Source organism: Erythranthe guttata, chromosome 13 (assembly GCF_056151865.1).
Source record: "Erythranthe guttata isolate IM_541 chromosome 13, IM_541, whole genome shotgun sequence".
NCBI classification, from domain to species: Eukaryota; Viridiplantae; Streptophyta; class Magnoliopsida; order Lamiales; family Phrymaceae; genus Erythranthe; species Erythranthe guttata.
In genome coordinates, this window is record NC_142545.1 from 4,642,184 (window position 1) to 4,668,356 (window position 26,173).

The 26,173-nt window shown below is 36.2% G+C and overlaps 3 protein-coding genes across 3 annotated transcripts; 2 read left to right on the forward strand and 1 right to left on the reverse strand.

The window, feature by feature from the left end:
* The first annotated feature begins 4,230 nt into the window (after positions 1-4,230).
* LOC105953805 (phosphoenolpyruvate carboxylase 1) lies at positions 4,231-10,972 on the forward strand. The gene is made up of 10 exons (XM_012977485.2): positions 4,231-4,809; positions 5,701-6,092; positions 6,188-6,272; positions 6,872-7,094; positions 7,187-7,290; positions 7,396-7,483; positions 7,573-7,727; positions 7,830-8,828; positions 9,403-9,789; positions 10,458-10,972. The coding sequence occupies exons 1-10, from the start codon at positions 4,645-4,647 to the stop codon at positions 10,758-10,760; spliced, it is 2,901 nt and encodes a 966-aa protein (XP_012832939.2). The 5' UTR covers positions 4,231-4,644; the 3' UTR covers positions 10,761-10,972.
* A 3,630-nt stretch (positions 10,973-14,602) lies between these two features.
* On the reverse strand, positions 14,603-17,798 carry LOC105953804 (ATP synthase protein I-like protein). Its single transcript, XM_012977484.2, has 9 exons — positions 17,375-17,798; positions 16,421-16,470; positions 16,253-16,325; positions 16,078-16,173; positions 15,917-15,997; positions 15,743-15,834; positions 15,246-15,338; positions 15,067-15,135; positions 14,603-14,963 (listed from the first exon to the last, which is right to left on the reverse strand). The coding sequence occupies exons 1-9, from the start codon at positions 17,702-17,704 to the stop codon at positions 14,783-14,785; spliced, it is 1,065 nt and encodes a 354-aa protein (XP_012832938.2). The 5' UTR covers positions 17,705-17,798; the 3' UTR covers positions 14,603-14,782.
* A 1,825-nt stretch (positions 17,799-19,623) lies between these two features.
* Positions 19,624-22,786, forward strand: LOC105953803 (uncharacterized). The gene is made up of 2 exons (XM_012977482.2): positions 19,624-20,865; positions 22,466-22,786. Exons 1-2 carry the CDS (start codon positions 19,755-19,757, stop codon positions 22,474-22,476), a joined length of 1,122 nt encoding a protein of 373 aa, XP_012832936.2. The 5' UTR covers positions 19,624-19,754; the 3' UTR covers positions 22,477-22,786.
* The last annotated feature ends 3,387 nt before the right edge of the window (positions 22,787-26,173 follow it).

Sequence of the window (26,173 nt, forward strand, 5' to 3'; positions counted from 1 at the left end):
GATTTGTATAAACCAATTCAATTTATGTATATAATTGTTTTGTAAAAAAATGTTGATTTTCGTTCTTATGTAGTTTTTTTTAGTAGTTAGTTTCTTAATCGACTATACTTCATCATAGTCGATTAATATATCTGGTAGAGAAAAAAAAAATTAAAATGAAAAAAAATATATATTTTTTTTTAAGAATGATAATAATTAAAAAATAATTAATAAAAAAATGGTTGATGGGTGATGATATGCTGATGAGTTGGCATGAGCATAATTGGAAAAATTGATGCTTGAAATTAAGAGTGAACTTTTCTCAAATTGTGCAAAATATTTTAATCATCTCTCTATTAAAAAAAGTATTAAGGGGTTATATCAAATAGCCCATAAAAATAATATGAAAAGTTTATTAACAAATAAAATAAATACAATCGTAATAAATACAATAAACCCATATTAATATCTTGATGTATACTCTTGAAACATTTGACTCTTCGCATTTACATTTGACTCTTCGCATTTATTGTCTTCATCTCAACTTGTACACTTGTTTGAAATGCTTATGTGAGAATATGCTTTACTGATAGGAATCAAAAGTTAGGATGTACTAAAGGATCTAATGCTTTTATTCAAATGTAAATTATAAAATTTATAAAGGAGTTTGCCAAATGATAATTGGACTCACTTATATTCTTTTTTTGATGAGAATGACACACTTATATTCAGTTATACCAATTTCAGCATATCTTTTGGTATATGCTTTACCATGAATTTGGTTGACTTATTTCTCGTGTGAAATAAAGACCACTTTATATTGCACGAATTATAAAAGGATATTTTAAGTGACAATCCCTATTTTCACATATTAAGAAAAAAATGTTGTCACTGTGTTGTCATTAACAGGTTGTCGTTAGTATGATACGATCTCTTGAGTATCATAAATATTTCCTACGAAACGTAAGATCTATTCTTTAATATTTCTCTATGCATCCTAAAAACCCTAGCACAAGACAACTATTTAAATATAAGAAAACCCTAGAATCCTAATCTAACTAGGAAAGATAATTACCTATACTAATAAAATACTTAATAATCTGCTAATTACTAAACATACGGCTATATAAATATAAATATATATCCTAAATATACTATTTTATATAATTAATAATTAACTATTAACTAAACTAATAATTAAATAATATATTAAATAATAATTCGTATCATAGTACTATAGTTAAACATTTATAAATTAATATAGTGGGACTTGGGATTAGCGAAATATTAAATTATCAAACTAAAAATTTAGTATATTTTTACCGAGTATGAACTAGAAGAATAATTATTATTTAAACGAAGTTATTACTTTATCGAAATTCTAGTGTGTATATCGACAATTAAAAAAAGAGTTAAGTGACAATAAAAAGAGCTAATATTGACAACAAACACAATGTTATCACTTATTATATGCATTTATTGTCACAGTTGCGGTGTCACTAATACTATTTTTTCTTGTAATGATGTATATAAAACTCTGGCTGGACTTTGATCTAATAATTTTTTGGGTAAATTACACACACCCCCCTGAGGTAAGCTTAAATAACTGTAAGGTCCCTGTGGTATTGATAATTACACTCAGCCCCCTGAAACGTAGTCAGAAACTCTAATGGGATAATGAATTGGATACGTTATTCCGATAGGGTTCTAACGGACTATTGGTTTCAGAAAGTGGTGGAGACAACAAAGAGCTATGGGTGATTTAAGAAATGTTCGGGAATGTTCGGGGAGCCATGTCACCCCATAGCTCTTTGTTGTCTTCACCACTTTCTGAAACCAATAGTCCGTTAGAACGCTATCAGAATAACGTATCCAATTCATTATCCCATTAGAGTTTCTGACTACGTTTCAGGGGGCTAAGTGTAATTATCGATACCACAGGAACCTTACGGTTATTTAAGCTTACCTCAGGGGGGTGTGTGTAATTTACCCTAATTTTTTATACACGTTGAACCTATAAAAAAAATTCCCTTGTATTAAATCACTCATATATTCTAACCCCTCCAAGAAAAAGCTCTCTTGTGCGCACCAACCGAAAACGACACTAATTTCGGACGGAAAAAGTAATACAAATAATGTACCTTGACTCTAGTAACTAATGTCAAATACAAACTCTGATTATGGGTGTTAGGTTTATAAAAAACCAAATTTGATTGTTCAAAGGGAAATTGGTTGTTATTTGCTTTAAAGAGAGGTCAAGTCTTGAGCACCACATGTTTGGATGGAGATGGTTTGGAGTTGCAAAATCCCTTAGCTTTTTTCTTGTTTCTATTGCTTCTGACAAAAAAACACACTGAATCGGTGCCTCTTCATGATATCAAGATCTTCAATTTTTCAAGAGCCTATGAATGCAATTATTGACTTTTCATGCCCTTCTAAAGACAACTTCCCCATGATCCCTCTATTCCACTTCCTTTACTTTTGTCTTATCATTTATTTTCCCTTGTTGTGTAGTTAGATATTCATATGATGCAAAAAGGGGGAAAATATTATATGTATATATATATATATATATATATATATATATATATATATATATATATATATATATATATATATATATATATATATATATATATATATATATATATATATATATATATATATATATATATATATATATATATATATAACATAATGTACTTTTTTTGGTGTTTGATGGATTCACACGGCTTATGAGATCCAACGCCTGCTGAAATACGCCATGGTGTTTTAAATCGTAGATCTACATAAATAACTACTTGTTAAGCGCATATACACATGAATGTGTGTTATTATGTGTAGATCAATAGTGTCAAACTACATGGTATATTTTATCAGGTGTAGGTTCTACAAAACCGGATACACACTCTCTTGTGAGTCGGGTCATAATATTGAGGGAATTGTAACAAATAGTTTGTATTTTGGATAACAATGTATTTATAAGTTATTAGAGATAGAAACAATAAATTGTTACTTAATATACAAATATATATAGTCGATTAATTGAATGTTCTATCTACAATAATGTATATTATACGTCATGATTTTGAATTAGAGGAGGAAACTTGACTCATCGGATCGGAATTATCATTTTCTAAAAAATCCAAATGTTTTGGAAGGGAAAACTAATTTCGAACTCCATTCCCAAATAAAAAAAACAAAAAAAAAAAAAATCAGAATTAAAATTTCAAAAGTTGGAACAAAATAACTTGTCCAAAATAAAAATTGGATCAAAATCAACGAAATTCAATTTTTTTAATTCATTTATATTATAATATTAATAGTATAAATGTAATTGTTGTGAAAAATAATTATACATATTTTATTTTGATTTGAATTTAAAATTGGATCGAAAACCAAAATCAAATAACAAATACTGCCCAATTTCATACCCTCACTATAATATTCATATGGTCAGATACATGAGGTTTTTATGTCAACACCCGTGGTCCAATTTGATACTCCTAACCTTGTAATGAAAACACCAAAAAAATGTGATTGGTTGTCTTTTCCTTTTCCATTTTTTATTTTATATAGTTAATATGTAAAATAAGGGAAATAAAATTAAAATCTCATAATTACAAATCAAATCAAATTTGGATATTTGATATAACATACAATCACTACGGTTTTGTAGACGCTATACTCAATGAAATACACCGGCTGATAAAATACCATTGATCTACACATAATAAGATGCACACACACCTATATATTTGTGTGCTTAGTGGATGATTATTTTTGTGTACATCTATGGTGTAAATTCACCACGTGCTTTTCACCAAGTGCAATATCTCTTTAGTGTTTGAAAAATTCCATGTGGCATGTTAAAATTATGAAAAAAAATCTCTCATGTTTTGGTAATTACAATCACCCTCCTCAACTATAAATTTTCTTACACGTCAATCCTTACGGTGTTAAATTTATTGAAATCTTATGAATTATGTGGAATATTCTCCCGTTTGTACCCTTTAATCCCATTCGAGCTCCACATTTTGAAACAAGATGATCATAAGATGTGTTGCATTTTTGCACAGAAAACGAGTACAAACTAGAGAACATTTCACGAAATCTATAATATTATGTTGAATCTGACACCATAAGAATGAATGTGTAAGAAAATTTATAGTTGATGAGTGATTGTAATTACTAAAATATAAAAGTTTGTTCTATTCATAATTTGACCTCTTACTTCAGAGGTGACCATAATTTAGTCGGTGAAAAATATGAAAAGTATAAATTTTTACACATCAAAATCAAAAGTAAACGGTCGTAAGAAGAAATTACACTCCTAAAAAGTATTCAAATGTATATATATTCGCATCTACGAGTGGCATACTCTCCTAGTAGGTAACTACCCCTCCAGCTAGAACACAAGTGTTAAAAAAATCAAGATTTCACTCTAACTGAGCTTTCAAGAAAATCTCTCTATAAAACCCACATCATCTCCTCTCATTTCTCTCTCGTGATTCATCCAATACAATCTCTCTTCTCTCTTTCTGGGTTCCTCTTCTTTTCTCTCTCTCTAACAAAAGTTAAGTTGAACCACCCAAAAATCCCGTGTCCCTTTAGTTTCTCTCTCTACATATTGTGTGCGGAGGAGAGAGAGAGAGAGAGAAAAAAATGAGTAGGAAGTTAGAGAAAATGGCATCGATTGATGCCCAGTTGCGGCTTTTGGCGCCCGGCAAAGTTTCTGAGGATGATAAGCTTGTGGAGTACGATGCCCTTCTGCTTGACCGTTTCCTTGATATTCTTCAGGATTTGCATGGTGATGAAATCAGAGAAACGGTATTTTTTTTTTTTTTTTCTGTATGTTTTGATTCAGTGATTCTTTGTATATAATTGATAAATAAATCAGTTTAGAATTTGGGATTTGATTAAGTTGTTGAATGTTAATTTGCATTTTGCCCCCTTTAGTCTAAATCTGAAAGCTGAGAACCAAACAAGGTCCAAGCCTCGTTTGGTTGGGGAGATTAAGCCATGATTAACTAAATAGATGATTAAGGCCTCGTTTGGTTGGGAGATTAGCCATGATTAATTTGTTTGATTTTTGGTATCCCAATAATCTGCCCGGTCGACCCGCATATATTATGTTATCATTCCTTATCTTGCCTTTTAGGCATGTTTTTTATTGGATCTTCCAATCCAATGTCCAATAATACAATTGGGTTTCATTAGATTATTTAATTTTATATTGGTTAATCTTAGCTTGATAACCAAATTAACTAAACAGTTGGACTTTGTTTGATATTTGGTATCCCAGTAACTTGCTGGGTCGACCCGCAATTAGGCATGTTTTTAATTGGATCTTCCAAGGTTCAATAAGATAATTGGGTTTCATTACATTATTTAATTTTATATTGGTTAATCTTATCCTGGCAACCAAACGAGGCCTTAATATTTTGGTGGAAAGACTTGGGTCTCGTTTGGTTTGGGATATTAGCCATGATTAACTTAATTAATTGGACTTTTGTTTGATGTTTGGTAAACCCAATAACTTCCAAGGTCGACCCGGGAATGTTATATTGTCATATATTGTCAGGGTCCGATAAAACAATTGGGTTTTCATTAGATTATTTAATCTTATCTTGGCTATCCTGGCAACCAAACGTGGTCTTATTCAATTGGCTGAAATTATTTTATGAATTTTGAAACTTACATTTATATCATGGAAAATAGGTTCAAGACTGCTACGAGATTTCGGCAGAGTACGAAGGGAAGCGGGACCCGCAGAAGCTCGAAGAGCTTGGGAGAGTGCTCACTAGTTTGGATGCTGGAGACTCCATCGTTGTTGCAAAGTCATTCTCGAACATGCTCACGCTAGCGAATCTTGCAGAAGAAGTTCAGATTGCGTACAGGCGGAGGATTAAGTTGAAGAAGAACGATTTCTCCGACGAGGCTTCGGCCACAACCGAGTCCAACATCGAAGAGACACTGAAGAGGCTCGTGGGTGAATTGAACAAGACACCTGAAGAAGTTTTCGATGCTTTGAAGAATCAAACGGTCGATTTAGTGCTCACTGCTCATCCCACTCAGTCTGTTCGTAGATCGTTGCTTCAGAAACACGCAAGGTTTGTTGTCATACTATCATTTTTTACTTTATTATTTTTAAATATTATCATTTTCTTATGTTGAATCTTTTTTTTTTCTTTTCCCGTTTTACCAGGATTCGTGACTGTTTGACTCAGCTGAATGCGAAGGATATTACCCCCGACGATAAGCAGGAGCTCGACGAAGCATTGCAAAGAGAGGTTTGTGTTAATTGTTTCAACGCCCGTTTTAGTAATTATTACAGTTAAACCTCTATAAATTAATACAGTCGGGACCAGTTAATTTAGTGAAATATTAAATTATCGAATTAAAAATTAAGCACGTTGTCACCGAGTCGGGACTTGGATATATTATTATTTAAGCGAGATTATTAATTTATCGAGGTTCTACTATATATGGTGAATTTTATATTAATTTTGTTTGGCGGTTGTAATCAACCGTACCCCACCAAGTGAAATGTCTTAAATTTTCATTGGTGTTGTCTGAAAGATATGGTGCTAAATTAAAATGAACGATCTTTGTATTATATTGGGATATGATGCAAAATTACGTATAATTTTAAGAGCTGACTGCTTTTTTTTTTTTCTTCGAAAGAATTAGTTATACTTTGAGTTCTATATACGTCAGGATTATATATATATATATATATATATATATATATATATATATATATATATATATTATGTTAATATGTCAATTGATTACCTTATGTAACTATTTGAACTCATGTATTTAGTTCTTGTTAGTTAGGCATGTAGTTGATATATTACGTGTCTGATTTTAATGTTGTTTGTTGAAGATACAAGCTGGATTTAGGACAGACGAAATAAGGAGAAACCCTCCGACCCCACAAGACGAGATGCGAGCTGGAATGAGTTACTTCCACGAGACCATTTGGAAGGGTGTACCGAAGTTCTTACGCAGAGTCGACACTGCTTTGAAGAATATCGGAATCAACGAGCGTGTTCCTTACAATGCCCCTCTTATTCAGTTCTCTTCTTGGATGGGCGGCGACCGTGACGGTATTTTTTTATATTTATGAAACTCAATTTCCGAAACTATAATACTTTATTATATTTTTGTTCTGAAATGAAATGTGTTTGTTAATTGATAGGCAATCCTAGAGTAACCCCTGAAGTTACACGAGACGTGTGCTTACTGGCTAGGATGATGGTTGCTAATCTCTACTTCTCTCAGATCGAGGATCTCATGTTCGAGGTATTTATATATAACAAATTTGAGATTATATTTTTTTTCCGACAATTCTTTAATTTTTTTTTATCCTTTTTAATGTTGTTATTATGTTTGTCTCTGTGCGGGCAGCTGTCGATGTGGCGTTGCAGTGATGAACTCCGCACACGTGCTATCGAACTCCACAGCTCCACTAAAAGAGATGCTAAACACTACATTGGTATATGTCAACATTTTTCTATTTTTTTTTTGCTTTTCTTGGCAAATATATTCGGATCTTAATATTTCAAATAAATTATTTTCCTCCAGAATTTTGGAAGCAAGTTCCAGGGAACGAGCCCTATCGCGTCATCCTCGGATACGTGAGGGACAAGCTTTACCACACTCGCGAACACGCACGCCAATTACTCACCGACGGAGCTTCCGACATTCCTCGCGAATCGACTTTCACTAACGTCGAAGAGGTCACACCTCATTCTAGAACCTTCCATTCCCTTTTTCATTCAATTTACTTTTTTTTTTTTATGATAATAAATCATTATAATTTATTTTTTTCCCGCCTTCAGTTTCTGGAGCCGCTCGAGCTGTGCTACACGTCGCTCTGCGCATGCGGGGACCGCGCGATCGCGGACGGAAGCCTCCTCGATTTCCTAAGACAAGTCTCCACATTCGGACTCTCACTCGTGCGCCTCGATATCCGCCAGGAATCCGACAGGCACACGGACGTACTTGACGCCATCACCCGCCACCTGGACATTGGGTCCTACAGAGAATGGGACGAAAACCGCCGCCAGGAGTGGCTCCTCTCCGAGCTCAGGGGCAAGCGTCCTCTCTTCGGATCCGACCTCCCCAAAACCGAGGAAATATCCGACGTTTTAGACACATTCAAAGTCATCTCGGAGCTCCCCTCCGACAGCTTCGGCGCCTACATCATCTCCATGGCCACCGCCCCGTCCGACGTGCTGGCGGTGGAGCTCCTCCAGCGGGAGTGCCGCGTCAGCAACCCTCTCCGGGTGGTGCCGCTCTTCGAAAAGCTCGCCGATCTCGAGTCCGCCCCCGCGGCGGTCGCTCGATTGTTCTCGATCGACTGGTACCGCGACAGGATAAACGGGAAGCAGGAGGTGATGATCGGGTACTCGGACTCCGGCAAGGACGCGGGGCGGCTGTCGGCGGCGTGGCAGCTGTACAAGGCGCAGGAGGAGCTGGTGAAGGTGGCGAAGGAGTACGGCGTGAAGCTGACGATGTTCCACGGGCGGGGCGGGACAGTCGGGCGTGGTGGCGGGCCGACCCATTTGGCTATTCTGTCGCAGCCGCCGGATACGGTTCATGGGTCGCTCCGGGTGACTGTGCAGGGTGAGGTCATCGAGCAGTCGTTTGGGGAGGAGCATCTCTGCTTCAGGACGCTTCAGCGGTTCACTGCCGCCACGCTGGAGCACGGGATGCACCCCCCCGTTGCCCCCAAGCCCGAGTGGCGGGCCCTCATGGACGAGATGGCTGTTGTCGCCACCGAGGAGTACCGCTCGGTGGTTTTCCAGGAGCCTCGATTTGTCGAATACTTTCGCCTCGTAAGTATTTATTTTGATTATGTTGTTCTGAGTTGTTTTTTTTTTTTGGGTCAAAAAGAGTTAATTGCATTCAGCACCCCTTGTGGTATATCGAATTGCTAAGAAAAATTCACGTGCTATAAATATTAGCAAAAAAACCCCTATGATGCATTTTTTTAGCCCACAACCCTCTAGATCCCCTAAATCATGTGTTTTTAAGGGGTAGTTTGCACATATTTTTAATATGGGAAGTTTTTTTAACGATTAGAGTAAACATAGGGGTGCTAAATGCAACTAACCCCGGTTCAAATTTGAAATTGTGTTGTAAATTAGCAAGGAAAAGACAGAATTTCGAACACCGACCTTAGCTCTAAGGCCAAGTAATTAATGAGGTTAGTGTTATTTTATGATTAGAGGGCAAAATGTACCGCGCACAAAATACTTTTATTCGACCCCTCTCGTACAATCCCATATGTAATGGGATTTGGATTTTAAAAAACGGTGAAAAAATGTTTTATAATTTGGATTTGTCAAGCATGAATCCGAAGAACTTCAATTTGAAAATTTTACGAAACGACGGATCTTCTTTTTTCAGGCAACACCGGAGTTGGAGTACGGTAGGATGAACATTGGGAGTCGTCCATCAAAGAGAAAACCGAGCGGAGGAATAGAATCACTGAGAGCGATCCCGTGGATATTTGCATGGACCCAGACGAGGTTCCATCTCCCCGTGTGGCTCGGATTTGGTGCTGCGATGCAACATGTCATCGACAAGGATATAAGAAACTTGAACATGCTCAAAGATATGTACAACGGGTGGCCTTTCTTTAGAGTCACAATTGATTTGATTGAAATGGTTTTCGCTAAGGGAGACCCGGGAATCGCCGCTTTGTACGACAAACTCTTGGTCTCTGAGGATTTATGGTCCTTCGGAGAGCAGCTCCGCGCCCACTACGAAACAACCAGAAATCTCATCCTTCAGGTAAATAAATTGCATTTTCTAAGTAGGGTAAATTGCACATCACCCCCTGTAAATTTCTAATTTTCGCACTTTACCCCCTAAATTTTTTTTTTTTTTAAAGTGAATGTCCCCCTTTAAAATCTTATTCTTGTTGCTCCGATGCAATTGAGTATTTTTGTTGCACGTTGCCCCTTATAAACACTACTTTTTGGCACGTAGCCCTTTAAAATGTTATTTTTGTTGCACAAGGCCCTCCAAAAGTTTGCTTCTGGGGCAAAGTGCGCAACCAAAATGGTATTTCGAAGGGGATCCTTTTTTTGAATTTTTAGAGGGGAAAGTGCAAAAAATTGAAATTTATAGGGGTGAAGTGCTTTTTGTCCTTCTAAGTATGTGTTTATTTCAATTAGCACCCCTGTGTTATACCAAATTGCTCAAAAAACTACCCCGTGTTATTTTATCGGCAAACACCACACCATTTTGTTTAGTTTAGGGGTTCTGATTGCTAAAAAAATTAAATCATAGGGGGGTTTTGTCAAAAAAAATAACACATGGTGGTTTTTTAGCAATTCAATATAACACAGGGGTACTAATTGCAATAAATTCTTCTAAATATATATATACATATAAACATATATTAAAAGACATGTTTTGTAGAAATTAAGGAATTCCTATATATGTATGTCTTTTAGGTTGCTGGACACACGGATTTACTTCAAGGAGATCCTTACTTGAGGCAGAGGCTTACGCTGCGGGACCCGTACATCACGGTACTGAATGTGTGCCAGGTGTACACTTTGAAGAGAATCCGTGACCCTAGTTACAGCGTGGAAGTGGGCCCACATCTGTCAAAGGAGATAATGGAAATGGATACTAACAAACCGGCTGATGAACTTGTGAAGCTTAACCCGACTAGCGAGTATGCTCCGGGTTTGGAGGACACGCTTATTTTGACCATGAAGGGTATTGCAGCTGGCCTGCAGAACACTGGTTGAAAATTTTATTCAGACAAGTTATCGAGTTATTTTTATTTCTGGCTGTGTTGTTAGTAAGTAAGAAAATAAAGGTGTAACCGAGTTATTGAGACAAGTAGTAAGTTTGTTTTTATTTATGCATCTTTGGAGTTTTTATGTATAATAATGAATGATACAACTTTGGTATTTGGTGTTTTTGCTAATTTTATTTAAGTTTTGAGTGTGTAGTGAAATCCTTTTTGATGTTTGATTTGAACTGATGAATGGAAGGTTAGCAAAATACATTAGTATATAACAAAGTTTGAGTTCCCCATTTTTTGTTTGTTTGGTATGAAACTTGAATGTTCTCTTTTTTTGTGGGGTCGCTTAAAATTAGGGCAAATTACGGTCACTTAGCCACTAAGGTAAGGTCAAATTACAATTACGGTAATTGGTATTTTGTCATACACGTCCACCCATAATTATGGTTAAATTTACCAAATGAATGAGGGGTTTTTTCGTAGAAAAATGCATAGTGGTAATGTGCCCTTAAAATTACCCAAACAATAGGGGATTTTTCGTAATTTGACCTTACCTAGGGGCTAGGCCGTAATGTGCCCTTATAATTATTTACTGAGGTTGTGTAGGGACTTGGACTATGGGTGGTAAACGAGCCGAGCCGACTCGTGAGCTCGATGAGCCAGCTCGAAGCTCGAAAAAAGCTCGAACTCGGACTCATGTTTTTCAAGCTCGAGTTCGCGAGCTCGAGCTTTCTGACAAGCCGAGCTCGAGCCAGTTTTTTGTTGTTCGTGAGCACACGAGCCAGATCGCGAGTCTTATTTGTTATTTTTATTTATTTTTAATTATTTTTTATATATTATTTTTTATTTAAATAATGTATAATAATATAAAATATTATAGAAATAAATATAAATAAAATATAAATATTATATATATATATATATATATATATATATATATATATATATATATATATATATATATATATATATATATATATATATATATATATATATATATATATATATAATTACAATTTATTGTTTTTTTTTATTTCATTTTAAATAATTTTTATAATAATAAAATAATAATTAAAAAAATATCTAAAAAAAAAATAACAAAATGAGCTTGGGCTCGAGCTCGAGCTCGACAAAATGGACACGAGCTCGAGCTCGAGCCAAAAAATAAGGAACTCAACGAGCTCGAGCTCGACAAAATAGACTCGAGCTCGAGCTCGAGACTGCCAAAAGAGGCGAGCTTGGCTAGTTCACACCCCTAGACTTGATATACGTGGTAGCATATTTACGAATACGGGTATACAATAATTCATTCTCTACCTCTCTTTCTCTCTCTAGAAAAAATCTCTCAACTTTTATATTAAAAATCGTCCCGAAACCCATCTTATTGTATCGATTTACAAAGGAAAATGAGTGCATCGGATAAGGGTCGAGATACACAATCCAATGAGGTAAAATTTGTTCGTTTTTGTTCTATAAATCAGGAAAACGTGGCTCACGACCAAAATAGGGGCCGAAAAATGATTTTCACGCCCAAATTGGACTCACAAAAGATTGATCTATGCCCAAAGTGGGCGCCCGGTCGGTCTTTCCGCGCCCGGTTTGGGCGCCGACCACTTATGCAATTTTATTTTATTTATTTTTTTATTTTTTTTATTTTTATTTTTATTTACTTATATTGTTATTATTGTTTAACTTTATTTTGTTTCATAATTATTTTAGGAAGAGCAATAAAGTTCTTCTATATTTGAAGTTGATCATAGTGAGCATATTGTAGTAACGGAACTATTTAACAAGAGGAATGAGTTGATAGATTTGGACGGTGCATTGGCGGGTAGATGTTGAGCGTAGGACATTCTAAATAGTAGTTGATGTATTTTCTCTGTATACAGTTCTTGTGTTGTTTGATGTTTATTTCCATTTTAAACAGTAGTTGATGTATTTTCTTTTTATGTAGTTTTGTTTTGTTTGATGTTTATGTAATATTTGTTTGATGCTCATGTAAAATAAAAAAAATAAAAAAAAGATAGTAATCCGACCATAATAAAAAAAACATATAAGAATAAATAGTAAAAACATTAAAAATACGTAGTAGTCTGCCGATAATACAAATTAATTAACTAATGAATGAAATGAAAACAAAAGATTGTAATTAACTAAATAAATAGAAATTGAACCGGACGACCGGTCGAGGCACGGGTCACGGGCTTGCATGCCTGGACGGGGCGTGCAAACCCCTGACCAGCGCCTGGACCGGGCACCCAAACCTCCGGTCCACGCCTAAAACAAGGGTCCTCCCTCAATTTCCACGCCCAAAACAGGCGTGTGAAAATCGTTTTCATCCCGCGTTTTAAGCAGCGTGAAATCGCAACATGAGCAAAATAAACCCCCAAAAAATGCGATTTCTTTTTTTTTTTTTTTGGGGGGGGGGGGGGGGGGGGGGGGGGGCTTCATTTGATTAACACCTAAATAACCTTTAATTTAAAGAGATTTTCAAATTTGTGAGAATTATTGAATTTTGGGGCTTTTGGGGTTTTGGTGGGTTTACAGAGAGAAAGTCAAGAATAGTATGAACAGTATTCGTAATTTTAATACCGTGTGAATCATTTCAAGGTTATGTATCTGGTTTAAATAAATTCGTGTTCGAAAAACATTTCAAAACAATTCAAAAAATTTATAGTAAAATATGTTTCCACTAAAAACCAAACAAAAATCACTTTATTTTTCAAATTCTTTACATTTGTCCATTATCATGAAAATTGATTTAAACTTGATTTGACTGTTCCAACAATTGTTATCTCCTTTCAAAAAATGTAAACTACGAATGTAAATTGGACGGATCGGATATGAATAAGCTCTTTCGGCGAAATTTTGATTTTTTTCGGAAGTGAAAAACTATTTCCAATTCCATTCCAAAATAAATCGGAATCGGAATTTCGGAAATTGGAATGAAAAAACTTGTTCCAAAATCGAAAAAAATCGAATCTGAATCGGCGGAACTTGGAAATTTCTATTATTTGGTCACCTAAAATATAAAAGGGGAAAGTACAGTTTGCACCCCTGAACTATGGGGTCTGTACCAAAAACCCCCCTGAACTACAATATGTAACAAAACAGCCCCTTCCTTTTGTAGTCATACGTTAAATTAGTAACTCCGTTAACTTTAAGGGCAATAACATTTTTGCCCTTGTGAGGTAATATATATTATTATTTATTTATTTATTTTCTACGATAAACATCTCTTTCTCCAAAACAAAATTCAATTCTTACGGGTTTTCGGAGGATGAACAGATGAATGTGACTAAATTGAATAGCAGGAGGGTTCACTTGAGGATCAATTGGGATGGTGGTTAATCATGTTCTCGATGATTAAATTCGTATTCTTGTTTAAAAGAAGCTGATTGTTTGAGTAGTGAAGAATTTCTTGTGAAGCGGTAGTAGCAAAAGCAGTGATTCGAAAAACAATCAAAATTTTCAGATTATTTTTGAAACATAAAATCGGATCGAAAATCGGAATCTAATATATATTCCAATTCCAATCCAGATAATTTCGGAAAAATCGGAACTCGGACTTCGGATTGAAAATTATTGTTCCAAGATCAGATTGGAATTGAATTATCCGTGCCAATTTCCACCCCTAATTTAAACAGACATCTCAATCATTCTCAAAATTTTGCCCCAAAACGCATTTGAAAAAAAAGAAATGAAAATAAGCTCCAAAATGCTACTAAACATTGCCTAAGACTGTCAACCAATTTTTAACCGTCAGATCAGTACAACCAAACCTTAACCAATCAAAACGGTTCCGGTTGAACCAGAAAACACTGCTTCATCTCGCAACAGAAGTATACCGACAACAAGATCTTTATAAGTAGTGTTCTCAAATAATCATTACATGTTAGAAGAAAACGTTGTTTGAATAATATCTCACAACATATTTTATACATAGAAAACGAATCATGTGTACACGTATAAATAATCTTTTTCACTAACACAGCGGCATTAGGCGGTGGTCGGTCAAATTAATTAAGCTTCGATTTTGCCGCTAACAACATCCACAGCCTCCTCAATAGCTTCGGTTTTGCCGCTGACAACATCCACAGCCTCCTCAATGGCTTGCATGAATGTGGCAATCTTGTATGTGAAGAACCCCACAAGCATCGGAATCAAGTCCAGGTGCATCAATCCATATTCTGGAACTAAAATCCTGCCAATTCAAAAAAAGAAAAATCGAGCAAAATTATATAATTCTGATCACGATTTGGCATCAAATTTTTGTTCAAAAACGAAAGTGGATTTTTATTATTTACCCATTCCATCGATTATACAACATCACCAACATAACAGGGACCAATAGCCTTGGCTGCCCAATTGCACCCCTGCAAATCACAAGTTTCGATGAACCGATTAAATGGAGTCGAACAAACTTAATATATTCACATTATAGGTAAACATTTTTTAATCCTAAATAAGAAAAGGGAGAAAATACTTGATAATCCCTCTTGCTCCATCTGCCATGGAATCGATACTGTTCCCAAGCATCCGCATGTATGCCAAAGAACCGGCCAATCCAGCACAATAGCTGAATTCATTCATTAAAAGAAAAAGAACGTACAGTTAATACGAAAGATAATATCTATAGGCCCCGTTTGGTTGACAAGATAAGCCAAGATTAACTAAATAGTCGGACTTAATTTGATGTTTGGTATCCCCAATAAATTGCCGGGTCGACCCGCCAAAATTATGTAATCATGGCTTATCTTGCCTTCTAATGAGTTTTTTTTGTTGGACGTTGCAAGCTCCAATAAAATAATTGGGTTTCATTAGATTATTTAATCTTATCTTGGCTAATCTTATCTTGCCAACCAAACGGGCCATAGTATATCGATTATCTATGATCTCACTACATGAAAATGAACCTTGTTATAAAACACGAAAATATAAACAATCCGAAACACATAATACAAACACAAGAAGTTTTGGTACCTCAATGTAATTTCCGTAGAATACGTAAAATAGGCTGAGACAACTCCAACGCCACCGATTATCACTGTGAGTGCTTGCAATTTATTCTTCAACTGAAGAAGAAGAAAGAACGTTATTTCCGAAAAAGAGAAAATCGAGAAATCAAGAAAATATAAAAGCGCATTATCCGATTACCTTATAATACTGTTCCCTCGATTCAGCAGCCAAAACTACAGGATCCCCTCTGGGGCGTCTTGCTTCCCTAAACATGACATCCTTTATCCCCGAAAAAAAAGATTAAATTAAAGAAAATAAACATTTACGCATTTACGTAAGAAATGAGATTATTAACATACACTGCCTCCAGTTGCAGCCTTGGCAGCTCTATCCCATTTATCTAGCTCACGACGCGTCGGAGCTGGTCTCCATTTTATACCACCGCTCTTAATAGTCTAAAATATATCATTTACGAGTGTGTGAGGATAACGAAATTTAAATTTAAATTTGAGGTTCTAAAAATTTAAATTGTACTTGTTCTTCGATTAGAGGTTCAGCTGCCGATTCCGGGGCTCGTGTAAGCTGTTTACTCAAGTCAACTTCCATACTGCATAGTCAAAGAGCGGAACAACCGTTATATAATCTAACGGTAGAGCAGTTGGACTCGTTTAAATCAAGAGATGCAAACCAGAGTTTACATACTTGTCTAGGCTCATCACTCTATTCAAGCTAAGAAATCCAGAAGGCTTCTCCTATTAAGAATTAAAAAAAAAAATCCAAATAAACGTCAAATAGGATCGAATACAAACCCATGAAAAAGTTGGTTTTACTGATTCATTTTTAAAATGGGCAAATTACGGCCACCCCTGAGGTAAGATCAAATTACGAAAACCCCCCCTCCTGTTTGGGTAATTACAATCACGCATCATCTATGTATTGTCTTACACGTCCACCTTAAGGTGTCAAATATACCTATTGAAAGGAGAGGGGTTTTCGTAATACAATATATAGTTGAGGATAGTTGTAATTACCCAAACAAAAGTGGTTTTTTCGTAATTTGATCTTCCCTCGGGGGCAGGGGCAAGTCCACCCTTTGCCAGGGTGGACTCAAGCCCACCCTGAATTAAAAATTATACCATTAAACTATATATATAATTGTATTTAGCCCACCTCAATTTTATTAATTAGCCCACCCAAAATCAAAATTAATGCAAAAATAAACATCTAAAAAAATTCCAATGTTCTTTTTTTCTTTACCTATTTTATGATTTTGTCTTATTTAATGCAAATAGATGCCCTAAATTTTTTTCGAGGGCGCTGCCCCCGAAGCCCCGAAAAATTAAGCCCTAGAACAAATTCCTGTACTCTGCCACTGTTCAGGGGTGACTGTAATTTGCCCATCACACAACATTACAATCAAGTTAAAAATTCGAAAAAAAAAAGAGATAGTCACAGAAAAATCACTAACAAGAGAAGATAAGCTTGATTCAGTACCCAAATTGAATGTCAAAACCCTAATCAACGCAAATTTTTCAAGGTAAATTTCCCAAATTCGGAAATTTCACTCATTTTCAATAAATTGAATTTTACAACAACAACAAAAAAAAAAAAAAAATTGAAAGAGAATATGAAGGTAGTTGATTGAAGAAAACGAACCTTGGCAGATGCAGAGCGAAGTTCTTCGGCGTTCTTCTCATCGGGGTCTTGGATGAGTTTTTTCATGCGGTCCATGAAATCTTTGTTCCACATGTAGTCGTCGGTGGCGAGAGGGTCCTTATCACCGCCCCAGTATTTTCGGAGCTTGGTGGTGGTGGGTGGGCCGCCGTAATCTCCTGGAGCAACGCCGGTGGACCATTTCAATGGCTTCTTGTCCGGCAGTATGATCTTCGTCGGTAGCCTTGGCTGCGATGATGGTGGATTTGGGGATTCCTGTGAAGAAGGAACGGAAGCGGAGGTCACTGTGAGGCAGCAATTCACTGCTGCCATTGATTCTCTCTGCGTGTGTGTGGATGGAGAAATGAAAATATCACAAGAGGATTGTGAATTCTGATTTTTGGCCTACAAATAATATGATTTTAACTTCATTATATTAAATATGTATTTAATAATAATATATTTTTTTAAATTTGAAAAAAAAATTGCCATACATGTATATGTACTTTCAAATTACAAAATTACATAAAATAAATAAGATTTATATATTTCCACCTCCAAATATCTCAATTCAAAATTAAGTTTATTTAAAATATCAAAAATGCCATTAAAATTTCTAATTCACCACCCCATGCTTATTTCCTCTTCTTTTTTGAATGTAACTTGTGTTGATGCAACAAAACAATTTCAAATAGTAAAACAAGATTCTAATAATCGTCAAATCTGAATCAATGTTTGGCCCGATTGTACTGAATGAAATGTAATCCATTTTTCAAATTTTAATCCACCGAAAACCGCAATATCAAAAATCTCGATTGTTTTTTTCTTTTTTAATTGTTTATACGCAAGTAGTCTTAATTTAATTTATTTTCTTCAAGAACGTGAATTCTTGCTCCTTGTGACCTTTCGGTATTTCTCTTCGACAAAGGTGAGATTTTGAGATGATGAGATTTTGTGTGAAGATTCTACTGAAAGATGGTGATTTTTTATTTTTTTTTTGTGAATATTTAATTAGTTTGGTGGTGAACGATTTTTAAATTTGTACAAAATATATGTGAAAGATGAACAAAGGGTAAAATAGGAAATATATTTGATTTGGTGGTAAAATACGATATTTTAAAGGTGAAAATAGGACGTCTCTATGTATATTATATTTCAAAATTATACGGTGTTCATTGTGCTCCCTATTGCAACGAATCACATGTGTTTAAGATACAAATTTTTTAAAACAATTTATTATGTACTCTAACAATAAATATTTCAAAATCTTCAAGACCGCAAGTGCCCGTCTCTCACGGTTCGATCCACGGTCCGGCTAGTTCACAGTTCGACCCAAAACGTTACCATCTCTACTCATAAGGATTTCTAGCTACTATAGTAATAGATAAAAGTCTAATAGAAACGTGAGGGTAAATACAATTTACAACCACCTAGTCGGATTTAAGTAAATGCAAAAAAAAATTTTGAATGATTTTTATATATTAAGTGTATATATATATATATATATATATATATATATATATATATATATATATACTTATTTGAAAAAAATATTTTGAGAGGTAATTTGAAGTCCTCTTGTCGCGCAAATTGCACAATTTGCAGCAACTCGGAATTATTAAGATTTAAGATTTAAGACTATAAATAATAATTTATCATGAGTGACTAATTTTATGTAGAGACACCAGCCAGCCAGTGTGGTGGCGAACACGCTATATTATTCCAAGATCAAAGATATTTACTGCTACCCCTTTTTATGTATTATGTACATTTTTTCTTTTTTGATCAATATACAGTTAAATATCTATAAATTATGTACATCTTTTTTTTTTTTTTAATGTAATGAAATATTCTTTAGCACGTTGTTTTCGTGTTAGGACTGAAAAAAAAATTATTGAAATGAGTTTAGTTCTAAAAAAAAAAAAAAAAAAATATATATATATATATATATATATATATATATATATATATATATATATATATATATATATATATATATATATATATATATATATATATATATATATATATATATATATATATATATATATATATATATATCAAGGCATGTTTTTTCTAAGACATAAAGCTTTAGCTTTGAGGTTGTTCCCTCCAAAAAACCCCATTCCCCCTTGCCCCAAAAATTTAGAAATGCAAAAAGCCTAAATATGCATTTATTGAATTAAAATATTAATAAAAAATAAAAAAATAGGAAAAAAATAGAAATTCAAAATTGTATTTCTTCGGTTAGCACTTACCGGTGTCAAGGCCTAAAGCCGGTCATCCAATATTCAAAGCCCAAATAATACACACACACACACACACACCCATTTCTTTGAAAACACCACCGCCACCTCCCCCACCGCCGCCGCACACCACCGACATGTCCTCTCAACCCACCCCCTCCCCTCCTCCTTCCTCAACCACCGACCCCCAAATCTCCGACGACGACGACAGACTTGCTCCTTCTCCCGGTAAACGCGAGGTCTCGTCGGAACCCCCGCCGACGGCGACCCGAACCACCCCGGTTTTCCCGAGCCGGGAGGACTGCTGGTCCGAGGAAGCAACCCGGACTCTGATTGATGCGTGGGGGGCCCACTACCTTGACCTCAACCGTGGCAACCTCCGCCAGAAGCACTGGCAGGCGGTCGCCGACACCGTCAACGCCCTCCACGCCGCCTCCTTCAAGCTCCGCCGCACCGACATCCAGTGCAAAAATCGCATTGACACCACCAAGAAGAAGTACAAGATCGAGAAGTCCAAGGTCTCCCAATCCAACGGCCGCTACGTCTCCACGTGGCCCCACTTCCAAAGCCTAGACTCCCTCATCGGCGACTCTTTCTCCAAGACCACCGCCACCACCTCCCACACCAGAAACCTCCGCCGCAGGGTTTCCCCTTCGCCGGATTTCTCCCCTTCCCCATCGGAGCCGCCGATCCATCGCCGGAAAAATTCTCCGGCGAGACGCGACCACCCCGAAAAAGATCCAGCCCCGAGCCAAACGCTGCGCATCCCATGGTCGGTGCCGGTGGGGCCCAGGTCGAAGCGGACTGGCCCCGGCAGCGTGACCGAAAGGAATTTCTCAGTAATGGCGGCCGCTGCGGCGGCGATGGAGGCTGAAGAATTGTACGAGAAAGAAGAAGAAGATGAAGAAGAAGATGATTACAATAACGAGTTCGATGATTACGAAGAATGCGGTGGGCGGCGGCGGCGGCTGCCGCCGGAGGTGGGAATGAAAAGGAAAAGGAAGGAAGCGGTAGAAGACGAGGCGGCGGTGGCAGAAGACGGGTACAGAAGCTTGGCGGAGGCGATATCGAGGCTAGGAGAGATATACAAGAAAGTCGAAGAGGCGAAGCAGCGGCAAATGGTGGAGATGGAGAAGCAGAGAATGCAGTTCGCCAAAGATTTGGAGATTCAGAGAATGAAGGTCTTTATGGAATCGCAGGTCCACCTCGAGAAGCTAAAACGCAACTCGAAGCACAACTCTCAAAGTAGTAAGTTTAAGAAAAATCATCTCCTCGTTGATATATTATTATGCGCATTGCATTATTACATCGTTGTTCATATGAATTCGTAATGAGGAATCGTTCTCTTTGTGACCTCGTTTGAGTTCAATGGTTAAATCGGAATCAAATCAACGATATCTCGATAAGTGAATATGCCCATCGGAATCGGGGTTTTTTTATCCCGGATCCTTTTACGGTTGCCAATGTAAATAATGGCTTTTGCACTTTCGGACTAGTTATGCTAACTAATGTCTTTCTCCGTTAGTACGAAGACGGGATTTTTTGTAAGATGTACCTTGACATACTTTTGAAGGCAAATTCTTTCGGATTTTTTTTTTTTTTTTTTTTTTTTTAATACAAATCTTTATATGTGTATGAACAGTTTGAGATGGTTGTCTAATCTAGGATTGAAATAATATTTGTGGGTTGCTGATTACTGATTTACGGAGTTTTCTGTTTTGAAATATTTGAATTTTTATCGGATACTTTTCTTTATATCTAGATCGACATTCATTTACATATCTGCGTATATGATTGCTAAACATTAAAAGATCGTTTTAAAAGTAAAAAGTGTAGCATCCTCTTCGATGGATATACAATTATAGGCTGATAAAATGGCATATATTTTTGATATAGTTGCATCTTAATATCAGTCTTCTGCATTTGAAGGTCGTAGTTTATTTCCGACATTTTCAACTGATGTATGGTTATTATCTGATTTTTATGTTCGATATACGACCAGTTTTCGATGATTTTTTTTCTTTTTTTTTTTGGTGTGAAACGATTGGCATGCTACCTCAGTTAAATAGTTGTCTGTTAAAATTGCTCGTTTATGCTGTTTTGTCGAAAAAAGAGACACCTGAAAAACCGGTCTAAGTTTTATAGATCTTATCCGTGAAATTTTTCGTGTTTCCAGTCGGTTCTCTTGATAAATAAAACAAATTAACATATCTTAACATTCTCTGCTCTGTTTCAGTGGAATTAACTGAAACTGAATAATATTCGACTACTATCTCGTTTTTCCCGTACACACGATTCTTGTTTACGTGTGGCAATGCATGGTATAGAACATACTAAAAATAAATGTAACGGCAGAAATGTGTGATAATTGAAGTAATTCTTTAGACAAAATTGCAACTTGCATAAACACTAAACTAGAGTTTCATCGAGTGAAATTGTTGAATGAGGTCGAATTTGTACGTTTTGATTTTAGCTGCACAGACAGACGAACAAATTGTTGAACTAGATTGTCGATAGTGAATAACATTACATTAGTGCATAGTCATCTGAGGCTTTCTGATGTTGTTTATGATTCTCGTGTAGTGGATATTGTCTGAAATGACGTTTTTGCCCTTGTTAAAGATCGATCTAACAAGACCTGATTTAGCTTTACAAAACTATGTTTGCCCTTTGCTGACATGTCACAAGCTCGCTATTACAATTTTCAGATTTTTTTTATTTCTTAAAAGTTTGGTTGTTTCGTTGAGGAATAGTTAAACCCTTAACTTACATATACTATTATTTCTCTACAGAATTTGTTATAATTCGAAACGAAGTATTTAACTATTATTCCGTTTTCCACGTGCAGGTTACTTGTAGACGGGGCCGCAACATTTGTCAAGCGTGTTCGTTCGTCTGATCATCTTTTGGAAATATCAGTAATAGATTTCAGTTAGTTCTGCATATGCGTGCGTACGTACAGGGTGTCTCTAATTAGATATAGTACCGTAGATAAAGCTTTCTAAGTTCTACCTTTTGGGTTCGTCAAAGTTCCGTTTGTCTAGGGATGGGTATATTCCGTTAAGTGGTTCTTTTGATGAGTATATTCCGTTAAGTGGTTCTTTTGATTAAATCTCTATGACATGACAGATCGTTTAACAGAAGTTATAAATTTTCGTGAGTTCATTCATACTCGTCATTTTTCGTTCTCTTTGTATTTCTTCGTTTCTGCTTAAACTTACTGCACTTTACTACAAAGATACAGTTCAGAAATTAACTTTGAGCTTATTTAGAAGAGCAGAGCATTCTTTCATTACTTGATAATCAGAAATTGAATTTGTTGTTTATGTACATATGATGTATTATTTAATTATGGGATAGTTACACTTTTAGTTCCTACTAGTAATTTGATCCGTGCGTTGCACGGCCGCGTATTGAAAATAAAAATGAAAATAAAAATACACTTAAATAAATGATAATGAAAAAAATAATATAAACAAAATTGATAAATGCCATGTTCAAAATCAACACAATAGAAAAACCAAAGTGAAAAAAATCCACTAATTGCCATCTTAATGTATATATCAAGTTTAGAACTTAAATCTAATTTACATATGTCTATATACTCGGGGAAAGAAAAGAGAATCTACATACTATTATTTGTGGCGTTGCACTTTTAACATAGGTCGATGTTAAAAAAATGTAACATGTAATATGTATGGATTAGTGAATGCATTCAAAAAAACAATGGATGTTGGACATATCAAATTTATAAGTAATATTTTTTTATGGAAATGATAGTAAAAGAATAAAATAAATTGAATAGTGATATGAAGAATCATTCATCCAATTTTAAGTGGCTTTGGGTAATGCAACACAACTACGTACGGTATTCAATTTCACATATTTCACTAACAAAAACAATATGTATATAATATATATTCTATTGTTTTTGTTTACTAAAATATATAAATATTTACTTTGCACCTTATAAATGTACTCATCTAACATAAATTAGAAATAACTGAAAACATAAACAAAAAATCTTATATCTAGCAATTCCCATGCAAAAAGTATTCTATGTGGAAAGAACCCACTCGGGCTATGTTTACATGTTTTTTTTGAAACAGTAACTTTCATTAGATTATATCTGCCAAAGAAACAGGCAAGTCATCACCTTGTTTACAGTCCATGGCCAAATGTTTTGCCAAATGGTGAGCTAATTTATTACCAGAACGCTTAACAAAATTAAAAACACAATAATGAAACGATTTAGCAATATTTAGACAATCTTCTAATATAGCACCGAAAGACGAGGCATCCCGTTCTTGAGCACGAAGAGCACTTATGATTTGGAGACAATCGCCTTCAATTATAACCGACTCCCAACCCTTTGCTTTCGCCATATTGATCGCAAGCAAAGCCGCCTTTGCTTCACACTCCACTGGCAGTAAACTCCCTCGAAAGCTCTCCACTTTCCAACCGACGCAATCACCTCCATTGTCTCGAGCAGTAGCAGCAATAGAAAAATACAATTCGCCTCTAGGTACAGCAGCATCAAAATTGATCTTTATTACGCCTCTAGGAGGTCGAGTCCATTTCATGGGATGAGCAATCATAGGCTTGACAGTAGGCGGCAGTTGTGCTTGCTTAAAAGTTTCCAAAAAGGCCTGACCCCAACCCGTTAACCCTCCAGCTGGGATTCCCGTTTCACCAATCTTTTCTTTGTTCCTATTATCCTACGCTTTCCAAGCAATTATAGTTGCCAATTGGAATTTACTCGAGCACAAGTATTTCTTCAGTTTTTCCATCCAATCCCACGGAGATTGATAGCTTGAGGCTGGGAGTTCGACAAACGGCTGGGACCTCCGGACCCTATCCATGCCCCTGCATTCAGTAATAACATGAAGTGGATCCTCAAGCTTTAGGTTACAAAAACCACATAATGGAGATCTAGCAATTTTTCGGCGGAAAAGTTCTGCATTTGTGGGAAGGATGTTCGAGCAAAATCTCCAAAGAAAGATGCGAATTTTCGGTGGTATGGATACGTTCCGAATATGTTTCCAATTCAGGTTTGTGGTACCACTATTATCTCCCTCATCGGTACGGCCAGTTCGCTTTTCAATCAAATTACTCGCAAGGATATTATGATAGCTCGATTTAACTGAAAATCGACCGTTACTGGAAAAGGTCCACACCCATCTATCCATAGCGTGATGGTTGCCTATCGGAATTGCCAAAATACGTTCTTTATCAATCGGCCAAAAAACCTCTTTGATGATATCGAGGTCCCAAGTCTTCGAAGAAGGATTGATTAAATCCGCCACCCGATTAGGGAATGTTGTGGACACCGACCGTGTAGTAAGCACTCTACCGCTTCCTCCGTCTTTAAGCTACGGATCCGCCCTAATTGATGTGTCAACTCCATTACCGATCCTTCGCCGAAGTCCCGCCCTAAGGTAAGGAATAACTTTAGAAATACTCCTCCAAGTTGCTGATGGTCTAGACCCAATATTTGCCGATAAGATGTCACCTTGGGGAAAATATTTCGCTTTGATTATTCGAGAGAGAAGAAGATTCGGACATGTAAAGATTCGTCACGCTTTCTTTGCAAGCATAGCCATATTAAAAGATTCCAAGTCTTTGAATCCAAATCCACCCTCGTTCTTCTACTTACACATATCAGTCCACGATTTCCAGGCCATTCCCTTCTTCTTTCCATTACCCCACCAAAACCTCTTAATCGACGATTCAATTTCGCGGAGCAGCCCTTGAGGAAGTATGAAAGAACTCATAATATAGGAGGGGATAGCTTGGAGGACCGCCTTTATAAGAACTTTTTTTCCCGCTTTAGACAGGTGTTTTTCTCCCCAACCTTTAATCTTCGACCATACTTGATCCCGTAAATAGGCAAAAATCTCTTTACGTGTTTTTCCCATAGTAGCAGGCATTCCTACGTACTTATCATGACGATCGACGACATGGAAACCAAGAATTTGATGGATGGCTGATCTCCTCGAGGGGCAAGTAGAAGGGCAAAACATCATAGTGGATTTGTCGAGGTTGACTTCCTGCCCCGAAACACGAGCATATTTTTGTCAGCAAAACAGAGAGTAGATACCACTGGTGCAGAAGGGGCCCCATTTACTCCTTTTAAGATTCCCACTCACCACCGCTTTATCAATCATCGCAATTAGAGCCTCGGTACAACAGATGAAGAGATATGGGGAAAGGGGGTCACCTTGGCGCAGACCTCTTTCCGGATAGAGAAGACCAAACTGTGATCCATTGTATAAGAAAGAGTAAGAGACAGTAGAAACGCACAACATAATTAGCTCAATGAAATTCGCAGGAAGACCAAATTTAGCCAAGATCTTCCGCAGGAAAACCCATTCAATCCGATCATATGCCTTACTTATTTCCAATTTAATAGCCATATAATTAGTTCTACGATTAGAGCTATGTTTTATAAAATGGTTAATCTCAAAGGCTACAAGGATATTATCAGTGATCAATCTTTTCGGGACAAAAGCAGATTGAGTAGGTGAGATAAGGTCATTCAACACAGTTTTAAGGC

Coding starts and splice junctions, on each gene's coding strand:
- LOC105953805 (XM_012977485.2), top strand. CDS start 4,645: ATGAGTAGGAAGTTAGAGAAAATGGCATCGATTGATGCCCAGTTGCGG. Junction 4,810..5,700: donor GTGATGAAATCAGAGAAACG/GTATTTTTTTTT, acceptor CATGGAAAATAG/GTTCAAGACTGCTACGAGAT. Junction 9,790..10,457: donor CCAGAAATCTCATCCTTCAG/GTAAATAAATTG, acceptor TATGTCTTTTAG/GTTGCTGGACACACGGATTT.
- LOC105953804 (XM_012977484.2), bottom strand. CDS start 17,704: ATGGCAGCAGTGAATTGCTGCCTCACAGTGACCTCCGCTTCCGTTCCT. Junction 16,471..17,374: donor TTCGCTCTGCATCTGCCAAG/GTTCGTTTTCTT, acceptor AATTCTTAATAG/GAGAAGCCTTCTGGATTTCT. Junction 16,326..16,420: donor AGAGTGATGAGCCTAGACAA/GTATGTAAACTC, acceptor TTGACTATGCAG/TATGGAAGTTGACTTGAGTA.
- LOC105953803 (XM_012977482.2), top strand. CDS start 19,755: ATGTCCTCTCAACCCACCCCCTCCCCTCCTCCTTCCTCAACCACCGAC.